Source organism: Hermetia illucens, chromosome 3 (genome assembly GCF_905115235.1).
Source record: "Hermetia illucens chromosome 3, iHerIll2.2.curated.20191125, whole genome shotgun sequence".
Lineage (NCBI taxonomy): Eukaryota > Metazoa > Arthropoda > Insecta > Diptera > Stratiomyidae > Hermetia > Hermetia illucens.
In genome coordinates, this window is record NC_051851.1 from 67,981,539 (window position 1) to 67,994,101 (window position 12,563).

Consider the following 12,563-nt stretch of genomic DNA (forward strand, 5'->3'; position numbering starts at 1 on the left):
ACATAGCTTGATAACAGAACCCACCACAGTTCATCCACTCACCGGATATAAACATTGAATTAGATCGACACTATCGCGGTCAGCACTAGATTTGAAAGTTGCCTTCTGAATGAGCACATTAAATTCAATATGGGTCGTTATCGCAATTTGTCGGTCGTCCAACAATGGAAAACTTTCTTGTTTAGCAAGTAATTTCGTTACCGTATACAGCATCATGAAAAATTCTGCAAGAGGTCGTGAGTCTTTCGATTGTTTTGAAATCTGCAATATTAATTATGTTGGTTTTTTGCTGAAACTGGCTATCAAAATCTCTGCAAACTTCGTCGAAGCCATTAAATCACAAATGAAGCAACTCTAATTCCGATGTATAATAAGAATAACAATCGTTGGCGTAGCAAACCAATTTAGATCTAGACCTTGAAGAATTGTAGAGCACTTCATTCAAAACTTTAATTTTATAGGGGGCAATATGATCCTGATTGAAGTCAGATACCCATTGAAAGCTGCGTCGACTTATATCCAACACCTAGTCGTGATGCAAATCTCCATCCAACAGTGAGATTTAAATCACGACCTTCCGTTGTGGTAACCTAGTCCTCTACTCACTAACGCACGCAGATACGAAATATGTGTTTTCGGATCGGCAAAATCAGTAATACTTCCGCAAAGTCACCTGTTTTACTTATATCTGTATTGCACAACTATCAACGTATTAACGGAAGTACAAATTAAATATCAAAGTTCAAAGATTGTCCGAAATTCTTTATTAGTAGTTTATATGAAAAATGCAATAATTAAACAATAGCTGATCTTAGAATTTTTCATGTCCCTTATTCAACAATGGAAATGTACTAACATGAAATTGGTTTTCAACTTTATGTTCAGTAACTTTCAACATATACACAAGGCAGTATAATCGTGTATTGTGCATTAAACGAAGCAGTAAGTAGACGATTCAAAAAAGGAAAACAAAGTAAATGATAAAGGCGATGGAAAATATTATACAAGTAAACCTCATAGACAAAACAGACAAAACGCCTCATACACATACATAAAAGAGTAAAAAATAAAATGTTGCTCCATCACATTATTGCAGTTTAGAAAGGTGTATATTACAAAGTATAAATATTTTTTGTATTCTATTTCCTATCATTTATATAATCATTTTTTGTTTTTTGTCCTCTTATGTTATTTATCCAAACTTCCATGTTATCCAAAATGTATAAAGATGCTATAAATTCATCCCAAAAAATAAATCGAAAACTTTGACATTTTCTTTTTTGGTAACTACTTTTAGTCTACATGAAATTATTGATGATTACATGAGAAATGTCAATATCGCCTGGGCTCTTAAATAATTCCTTAATGCGACGCTTTTACCCTTCCTTCTATTTCGCTATTTTTACATATTTTCGTATTTCTCACATAGAATTGTTTTGGAAAAGTTTACATTTTACAAATGTATAGTTTAATATGTAGCGGTAAAACGAACAAACGACATTTTTATCAACAAAAACATATTTCATTGTTTCCTGGAACAGCATATTTTTGCATGATTCATTAAAGCCTTAGAATCTAATTCAGATAATAATTTTAAAGTTACACATCTATGAAAATTAAAGACCAATTGCAGTAATAATAATATATCGGATAATTTAACCTTTAAATAACTCAATAATTTATGGTTTAAAAATACAAAGGCGACAGTGAATGATGCAAATTTTGATTTTCATTTTTTTACTCCACCATTTTGCATATTACTAAGGTAATTTATTTTTGATTTCTTTCCAGCGCTCTATATATTATATGAACTATTTCTGATCGATGTTCTACATTTTCGACCCTCCATAGTAAAATGTATAAAAATATATTAGCGAAAAAGAAGGCCTAAATAAGGTACGTGTTGTTATTTGACTTGCCGATGGTGTAACCCGTTGGCACTAGATGCACTCCCGTTGGATACATGCCCATTTGTGTTGTGCAGGTGACCGTTCGCTGCTCCGTTCTTGTAACCGTTAACTTTGCCATTTAACTTGGTGCGAGCTCCATCATCCTCAACAGGCTGTAAATACATTTAGACTATATATAGCTTTGCAATTGCTAAGCAATGTAATGAAGACAAAGAAAACAATGTTCAAACAGAATGAGTAAATCCTGGAAGTTCAACTGAATGAATGGAAGATTATTGTTCTGAAAGAGGCTATATGAAGATAGGACCAAACTCTAATAATATGGGTGGAAATCGCAAGAGACATAATCTCACTTATATATGAGAGAGATAATTAAAATCATAAATAAAACAAAACTTACAAACGTCATGAGAAATATCTGGCGAAGCTGGTAGTCCAAGCAAATACATATTTACCGTTTATAACGCACTTAAATCAGGAAAAAGCATTTTCGTTCGAAGAAAAATTAATATGATTAGCCTAGAGTGCAACAAAATTTTCGGTTTATTTTGCCAATCGCATCATAATAAATAATTGCCTCAAGCAAAATTACAGACAAAATCCACCGAGCCCCGAGAGTTTATGAGGAAATAAGAGATACGACCCCATTTCAATAATATCACTCAATGAGCTATGAACGATAGGAACTAAAAGAAGACTACACCCTCTAAGCAGTGATTTTACATTGAGTTTTATAGTTCGTGAAGCCATGGCGTTTGTAAAAAGTCAGCAAAATTTACCTACACCACTTAAGGGATCACATGATTTCAAGCGCTTGCATGTTTGCATGACAAAGAATTCAAAGAAAAATGTAATCGACATTACGGCATGGCATTAGGAATGCAATTTCTTCATTTCATCGCCTATCGGAAACCAATTAGTGTCCGTAAATTTCCGTAAACATCCTACAACTTAATATACATCAGAACTCCTGTCAAACACTCTATTATCTAATGCGTAGTATGTATGAAGCAGAACCCTTATTATTTGGCAGTAAAATAATAGTTGAGAAGATTGCAAGGTTCTCAGTATGGTTAACAGAAGAGGATCGATTTCTGAAAAGGAAAGGCAGTGGCATGTAAATATAAATTCACCGTTGCACAACGTAATCAAGTCAACAACAAGTCGGGAAACCGGAAGCTAGACGCTTCAGGTACGAAAGGTTTTGTGTATCTCTTTTATAAAGAGATTTGAGTGTGCATTTGTCCCATTAGCATGTAGCCCGTAAAATATGCATTTATTATGTGAAAATATCCACTTTCAAGTGATATTGACATTCATAGTCTTGAATTTGCAGAGGAGCGACAGATTTGACTTAGTATAACTTTGTTAGTAACACTGCGATTTTCACCAAATTTGGCAGGATCATGCTCTATGCTGTAGCCTACATTCCTGCAAAATTTTGTGATTCTAGGGTGAACTTAAGGTGGGTTTTCCTTCCAATTACTAAAAATTATAGTAATGTACTATTATTAACTTTATTTGAACAGGTGTCGGTATGTAGCGTATTTCGGAGCCAAGGCACCATATAGTGGCAACCCCCTGATTTTTTTCAGATTTTTCGGTTAAGCAGTTTCTGAGAATGGGTTCGTTAAAAAAATTATCACTTTCAGCCCCCCGCACTCCGCACCTTTTCAACAAATGTCAAAACTAAGACCGGCTTCGGAAAGTACTAATCGAGACCTTTAATTTGATACCCCACATGACTATATTTGATGACAAAAAATGTACACCCCCCTTTTGCATGTATGGGGACCCCCCCTTAAATTCGACGTAAAAGGGTGTAACTCACTATATGCGTGAGCGTTCACAGTTCCCACCTTTCTACCAAATTTGAAGCGAATCGTTTCAACTGTCTCCGAGAAAAATGCTTGTGACGGACAGACAGACAGGCAGACGGACAGACAGACAGACAGTAAACCGATTTTAATAAGGTTTTGTGTTTACACAAACACAAAACACAAAACACGGTGAACCTCCCTAATGGGAGGCTGATACCTAACATCAGTCAGAATGATAGTAGCTATAAACATAATGGCCGATATATTGAAGAAGTACACACAAATTTTTCAAACTGCAGAATTTGCCAGCCTGGCCGTACGTCGATTGATTGTTGTTAAATTGAATGTAGTAGGTCTTCATAAATCGTTGGTCGCTACCTGACAACAAATGCATCGACAGAGGAAGGGAAATGTGAAGGGAATTGATCTTCCACTTTCCGAAACTCCAATCTGTCCGAGAGTTATTTGACATAGTAAGCTTCTTAGGAACACACATGTAGAGGTAAAATGAAATGCAAGACAAAACAGCCTACAAATAAAGCAAGATTCTGAAGTAGTGGTTTATCCCTTGGATGAAAGCCAAAAGTATGATTTTCCCATGGCAATGATTTCTCGAAAAAGTATATGCAATTCTAATGATCGGAAGCTAAGTCAAGTTGAGTAGTGGGGAAAACACCCGAAATAGATGTCACTTTCTCAGCACTACTCCAGAGAGGCTTAGAAATCACCTTACAATCTCCCCTAAGGATGCCAAGGGGCAACATAGCTTTGAGATATATACTAAGGGCATGGAGGCGACCATCGTCCGTAATCAAAACAGCGGAGAATGTCATAAAAAACTATATTAGAATTAACGTTCTAATGCTTAATCCTCTATATCAATGTCAACACTCTTACCGAGAAGGACGGTCAACCGAAACTGCCCTGTAACAGGTGACGGGTATATAATGGAATACCATAGTAATAAAAGAAAGAGAGTAGTTGATGACTCCTAAAGGAAGCTTACAAATAGTGTAAGAAACATTAGGTTACATGGCATGGAGGAATCGGGAAACGAGAGGTCAACTATTTAGGAATTACATTAGACTAAAATTTACCCTGGAGGCCACATGTTCGAAAGCTACAAGGGCTCTGATGATTTTCATAGCAGGACATAAATGGAAATGCACCCCGAAGATGCTACTTTGGACATATACTGCAATAGTAAGGCCAATAATTGCCTATGGGACAGTAATCTGAAAAGAAAGAACTGAACTCAGCACAAGAATTATAGCAAATGTCAAAGACTGGCTTGTATGAGCGTCAGCGTGTCCAACGGCATCCCTGGAGATTCCTTTGGAATTGATTCCCCGGCATTTTCACACACAGATGCAGGCAAGGAGAGCGATCTTCAGAATGGGTGGGAATACCAGTGAAACGGGAAGCTACCTAAAGGAAAGTTGATATTCTTTCTAGGCGGTATCCTAAATTACTGACACCAAAGCATAACAAGACAGTGAGCGGTACCAAGTTTAAAATACTTTGGAGTAACAGAGTAAACTTCCTGGTACATTGACGGATCCCTCACAGTAGAGGGAACGAGCGCCGCGGACATTGACCTAAGGAAAACGTACTTTAAATCAACGGATAAGTACAGTAGTATATTCCAAGCGGAAATATACACCATAGACAGATGTGCTCTTCAATCTCCAAAGAGGCAGAACATTGCCATTCTAACCGACAACCAAGTGGAGATCAAGGCACTTAGGTCCAACCAGGGGAACTCCAAACTGGTATGAGAATGCCTTGAGAGGCTGCGCACCTTTGTCTTCCAGACCATATTGGATTAGACGGTAATGAGGCAGCGGACGAACTGGCCAGGGAAGGACCAGGTATACCTTTACATAGACTAAAATCCTTGTCGAATTGGGAACGGGTTTATGGCTGCGACACTGAAACGAGGAATAGAGCAGTCCGGTTGCTCATGGGGGGATGCGAACACAAGCACCTAAAGGATCGTTTAAATCTCACCAGGAAGAGCCTCCAGATCATAGTGGGAATACTCACTGGTCCCTGACGACTAAACTATCACCTGCAGAAGGTGTGTGTGGGGCGAGTGAGAAGCTATAGCACTAAGGTCGTGGTGGCCCTTTATACTCGATACCTGCATCTAACGAAATATCCCGGATTCGTTAACGTATCGCAACATTTCCGATAGCGTTAGGTAATGTGATACTACCCGTCGCAATTGGAGAACATCGGCACCGAAGATCTGATGCGTCCATAGGCGCATAGGAAATACTCCGTGGATTCCGCTTTCTCATTACAGGAGGAAGAAGCGTCATCTTGAATAATTTCTATTTTGAACATATATGCCTGCAATGCTCCTGCAAGTCCTCCTGCTTCTCGACAAGATAAACTTTGCGGTATGCATGTTCAGTTCTTGCCGAAAAAGTTTCATCTGCCTAGCAGAATTTAGGCTCCGCCACCTGTCATTATGGGAAGTTTCGTCCCAAGAATTTTCTTGTTTTTGAGCCATCGGTGTAGAAGACTTCCGTATATCCCGCCACGCATTCTTCTGGGACTTCTCAGTTCTCTCTACACTTCAGGGTAACTTCATATCTTTTCTTTTCTTTATTCAAACAAATGTATGGGAGCACGAATCGGCAGGCATTGTAAGAACTGGATTCAGTACTCCCAGTAACTCTGAGTGAGTCGTGTGTCGCGATTCAAGAGGAAAGATCGACAACGGATCACATCCTCATTCGATGTCTTTTGTATATAAGATGTGATCTTTGCGGGTCCCTTCCTGGCTCGACATTTATCGCCCATTCTGAACGGAGTTTCCCCGATTTGTAGTGTAAGGTCCACAGAAAGTAAGGAAGGGGAGGTGAGAAAAATCTTCAAACTAATTACCTGAATCCATGTCTATGTAGGATTGAAAACAAAGAAAATCTAATAGTAATAAGGATAAAAAAGGTCAATATTAATACCAAAAAAAAATAAATAAATCTTAATAAAATTAATAAAACAAAAAGAAGAAAAAAAGGAAAAGGAAAATCAGTTAACAAGAAATGAAGATACCTAGGAATTAAAGTGAATAAATATCGACAGATGAAATCCTTCTCTTAGGGTCAAGTTCCACTTCATTGACACTATTAATTGTTATCTACTGGCTTGAGTTTATATATGATAATTATGTAAAATTACTGATAACACTACTTCCAAGTTTACTATAGATTGTGGATCGGGTACCACAAGAGTTAAAATATCAAAACTTCTTCCAATACTGCCAATTTTACCCCACATTCGGTTTTTTCCGTGAATAAATATATGTAATCTAAAAATAGCTTCAGATATACCTAAATTCCTATTGCATAATCATGAGATAATCAACAATATTTTTTTTCTTTCGTTTCTCAAGTGAAATGAAGAAGTGTTGGAAGTTCGCACGCACTATTCAACGAACAATTTTGTCAACCTCTATAGCTTCCACAATTTCGTCTACTAGATACTCTCGCTTTCAATTTATGATAAAACGCACACTTTTTCACAGCCAATCCAACCCAATTCTGCTCAAACATGTGAGTATATAATATAGATTTAGACTAGTATAAATACAACCTTAATGCCTACAGATGGGCACTGATGAAGGGAACAAGTGGTTCCCGAAATTTCGGTGTTTGCAAGAATAAATATTCACACCAACGAAAAAGAAACAACAAGTTTTTATCATTTCAGATAATTAACTGTTGGAAACACCGCATAATTTCACTCAGATTACTTATATTATTAGATATAATGCGAATAGCGAAAAAAAATCATGACAATTTAAGTGGTCAAGTCTCGAATTCTGATCAATAACGAATCAGAAAATTTTCTGAAGAGAACGATAAAAAAATACTAGAATGTTACTTCAAAAAACTTGTTCTTTAAATTGCGTACAATTTGGAACCATCTTTAACCTCCATACAAAACGATGAACTTGTAATCTGACATTTTTCGCCAGTCCAACCAGTTTCATGCTCCTGAAATTGATTATATGTTTTCCATAGCAATAATATTATTTCTTCAGTTCAAAGAGAAGTCAATATCAATGAACCATGAAATTATTAAGTGCATCTCGTGCTGTCGGTGTGACTTCGTCAAGAAAAACACCATGTACTTCCTGATTTTCTTCATAAATAACATTTCCTATATTTTTATGTTTTGATAGGGCAACAACAGTAGAGTAAATGCCACACAAGTCACACAAGTCTATAATGTCATCCTTCCATCCTGCAATATTTTTTTGAAGAACGCCTTGAAGGTGACCTTCTCTAATGGTTTGCAATTTGCATAGATTTAAGATAGAGCTTGAAATAAATCTGCATTTTGTGGACATTGGTAAAATCTGAAGATTATTTTGATAGAAGATAAATGTTCACGTAACCTGCAGCGTAGGTTTCTGCTCAATAATATGAGCTTTTTGGGATAATTTTTTTAATTCCTCAAATAATTGGATTACATAAGCCAAAACCGGAAACTGCCAATCATTATTGTGAGAATTTGGAGTGAGTCTAAATTTTCGAAAATACTTTGATAATGCTAAAATATTATATCATCAGTATAATTATACAAGCCTTCTTGAAATTTAATTATCGTTCATTAGTGCTGAATATAGCAGCTAAGAAATCCGCACCTTCAGTTGTCAACATTTGAATTGATCTTGTAGAATCACCTAAGTTTTTCTTCTAAAATAGCTATTTTCTAATATTTACACTTGTGGTCTTCGCGTTAATAGTAAATATACCTTTGAAACTTGTAAGTATTGCCACTTACTCTAGCCGGATGTGCATTTTTATCTCTTGAATGACGTTAATTTGTACAAAATAAAGCCTAAGGGGATTGGCCATGTTTACACCAGCAAAAAATAAGCGGATAACCCTTTCATAAATGGTCCTACTAAATTGGCATAAGTGTAATTGGTTTTAAGTATACTTTACATATTCATATTTTGAGATGACATAATTGGCGGTGGAATAATTACGTTTGCAATGAATTCAAAACTTTGAATGTCTTTATTACGATAAAACTTGTCAATGGCCCAGGAAAAACCTAGAATTACTGGAATGTTTATCTTGGGAGTATTTAGAAGATTGCGTCTTTTCACTTCGGTTGTTTTGATCATATCTGCAGTGGACTTAATGCACACCATAACAAGTTATAAAACCTAGAAAATTTCCAATACATCGTATCGAGCTGTTTTGCTCTTGCTTTTCGTGTTCAATGGTAATTTTTGGAGAGAATCATTCGCGGAATCCGGTTTCAATGATATTGTAATGTCAATGTATCTCAAGTTTTCGAATGCTTATTGAGAAAAATTATTTGTTTATAGTTTCGATAATATCAGTGCTCATTAGGAATATGGGAACAAAGGCAACGTAACTAAAACTAAAGTTGAATTACGCAATACGCAATATTTCTGTAAAAATAAAGGAAGTTCAGTTTACACTACTCACCATACACGCTCCACCATTACTATTGCCATTCATATATTTTGTGGAGCCATTTGCTGTTCCATTCCCCACGGCCGCCCTCTTGGCCGTTCCGTTTTGTTTTGCATGCAATCGTTTCGATGCATTTATATATTTCGCTTTATAGAAATCTGAGAATAGGAATAAGAACATGATTCCATGAAGACCAATCCAAACCATAAATCCTTTTGGATAGTCGCATTCCCTGAAGAGCAATTGAAATTGGTGAGTGAAAATTGCCACAAATTGAAGCTGAAAAATTTCACAACGGTGAAAAGAAAAAGAGGAAAAAGAAACGCATTAAATTAAATATTCTTGCTACAATTAAATAACAATTTGAAAATGTATCAAGGAATAATTTTACAAACTTACCATTTGGAACGTTGTCAAATATTTTTTCCACCAGATAAACTTCTGATACTTTGGACCCATCGCCGATACCATGTAGTAGAAATACATAACAATATGAACGAATGAGTTTAGTAGCGCGAAAAACGTACTATGCCCCCCTAAAAAGATAGATACATCATAAAGCCGCTGTGATACAAAACGATTTTTCTGTAAATTTTTAATTTGAAAGTTTCGCATCAAATAAATTTCGTAATTATAATTCACATATGAATCGCTTGAAGACTATGTGTGATTAAACTCCGAAGCAGAAATTCTAATGCTACTGATCTGAGTCGTCTTTTCATAAATTATAATATACAGTTTCCAAGACAAATTAATTTGATCATTTCTGCAGCCAATTCAAGACTATTAGGAAAAATATTGAACATACTATTATAAGGAAATGTAACATTACCTGGTGCAAATTTCATGCCCATCCAAACTGAAAATGGCATGCAGCCGTGGTGAATGACATGCAATGTTGATACATGTTCATTCTTTTTTCGCAAAATGAAAAATAGCGTATCAAAAAATTCTGTGAATTTAGATATGTAGTACCACCAACAGGTGCGAGCCATCTACAATGATAAGAAATGATATAGCATTGTGATAACGAACATTTTCTAAATAAATTAAATATAGAAGTAAGCAATCCAAACAATCACAATTTCTTTTACTTTCTTAGAAATTATGACCTAATTAACATCTTAAAATTATGAATATTATGTTGTCGTCTAGTCAGGATTTACAAATTTAAAACAGGCATTTGTAGAATTTATTATATACCGATCGATGCACATATACATGTCATATATTAGATGATATGCATATTTTATGTAAAAAATAGATCCTAATTACGAAGACAGCTGACTTAGAAACTTGGACTAGCTTTCGTCATCACGGACAACACGCAAAATGCCTTGGCTTTTATCCGATTTCTCTTTACTAACTTAAAATAAACATCAAAAAGGGAAACGACTTTTCTTTCGCTAGTGTTATATTTTAGCACGAATCGATATTTCGATTATAATTGTTTGGATATGGGGGATCCCAAGTCTACATCCACATGATGTTGGACCAGATCAAACAATAATCTAGCTTAAGCTCAAACTATTGGCGGTTAAACTTGGATATAATTCGCACTCTTGGCGTGTTTTTACGATTATATAAAGGAGCCCTGGACGAATCCGTTATTCCTTGTTTTTTTAATGCTTCGGTGCTATGCCCGAAACGATGGGTCAGTGGACCAAAAAACGTGAGAATAAATTGCTCTCCATTTGGTCCGGTCCAACATCATGCAGATGTAGACTTAGAGTCCCCCGCGGCGTGTTTGTGCGATTATATAAAGGAGGGTTTTCCACCTGTTGCCACTTTCGATCACGCTGCTCTTAGGGCAGAGATGAGGGAGCGTCTGAAGGAGTTGCCTTTGCCCTGGACGAAATCGTTAGTCCTTGTTTTTCGGTAAGAACTTATTCCCCTTCTTTGTGCAAGACGATGATCCCCAATAAATGAATCAATGCAAAGAAGCTCGATTTGGTGCGATTCGTCACTTGCTCTATTACACTTCAAATACGTTCTTCCATGACTTCAGAAGTAATTAAACCTTCGTCATGAACACCTAGATACATAACCCCTCGATGTACCCAGCACAAATGCTCTTTCTAACTTTTCCCCACTCGCCAGAGAGTTTGATTTTAGCTTTAGGATACCGATATTGAATGATCGTGTCTTTTGAATGTTCTTCGATATCTATGTATAATTTAGTGGCGATACAGAAGTTCACTTTCGAATTATTACATCGCTACCATCACTTTCATTACCACTATCACTTCCTAAGTAAGCGTTAGGACAATCTGATAAATAGTCTAAGTAAAACTCTCAAATCCGAGTGCCATTTGCCGACATAGCTAACGCAATCAACCAATGGACTTCAATACTATATATAATAATAAATTGGCTATCGCCATGGCAACCGATTAATACGCTATCGGTGCGTAAGCGTTAGTGATAAAAAAGCCGATTAACAGGCTACCGGTGGATAAACATCATACGAATGGAAATACTTCTATGTGCAGCTACATAGAACGCATCTTCAAACAGAATTGCCTAGACGGTTTCACCTTCTGTGTATAGTATTTCTAATTTTGATAAGTGGTCAAAGGGTATAGTAGTATAGGTCCCAGGGCGAAACGTGGATTGGTACCCACGATGGAGCATAAAACCTGGGAAACGTCTGCTGAACCAACACCAACAGCTCTACTGCCAAACCCTATCTCCACCTGCACATGGTGACCGCTGGGAGCTTTTTCTTAGCGAAAAGCTGCATACGGCGAAGGATGAAGGCGAGTCTCCCGCGCCTAAAAACGGGACAAATTGCATCTACTGGTCCTCCTGGCTGGGGATTGGGTAGGACTGACAACTCTACACGGAAAACAACTTGTTACAAAGCCACAACAGCCGTCTTGGACTGGACGGATTACCGAACGACGACCCCGGCAACGACAAAGGAATAACGAGATGAAGCTGTTAAGCAGCTAGCCGATACCCTGTCCCTATATAGGGCTGATGATGAACAGCGTTACAGGAGATGCGTTGGACCGGGACCGGTCTCCTGGAGAAGAGTCGCCACACCATATATTATAGTCGCCATCCAGTAAAGCATGTGCTCGAAGTAGGTTTCTTAGTCAGCCAAAAAGTTAAACCTGCTCTTATCGGCTTTGAAAACATAAACGAACGATATCGAGCGATATCAAAATCATACTTGGGGATTTTAACAGCCAAGTAGGGAAGGAACGCGTATTCAGGTGATACGTTGGCTCCCATAGCTTACACCAAAATACAAATGTTAACGGACTGCGGATTTTTCAATTAGCAGTGTCACACGAAATAGTTATTGGAAGTACCTGGTTTGCGCGGAAAACGGTCCACAAACATACATGGGCCTCTAC

At 37.0% G+C, this 12,563-nt stretch overlaps 1 protein-coding gene across 2 annotated transcripts in view; it reads right to left on the reverse strand.

The window, feature by feature from the left end:
- Positions 1 to 741: 741 nt before the first annotated feature.
- Positions 742 to 12,563, reverse strand: part of LOC119652966 (elongation of very long chain fatty acids protein) — an 83,287-nt gene continuing 71,465 nt past the window's right edge. For both annotated transcript variants that reach the window (XM_038057364.1, XM_038057365.1), the window contains 4 exons: positions 10,031 to 10,193; positions 9,598 to 9,734; positions 9,211 to 9,477; positions 742 to 2,062 (listed from right to left, as the gene is read on the reverse strand). In XM_038057364.1, the coding sequence (XP_037913292.1) occupies positions 1,907 to 2,062; positions 9,211 to 9,477; positions 9,598 to 9,734; positions 10,031 to 10,193 (723 nt within the window). In that variant the 3' untranslated portion in view covers positions 742 to 1,906. The remainder of the gene's footprint in view (positions 2,063 to 9,210; positions 9,478 to 9,597; positions 9,735 to 10,030; positions 10,194 to 12,563) is intronic.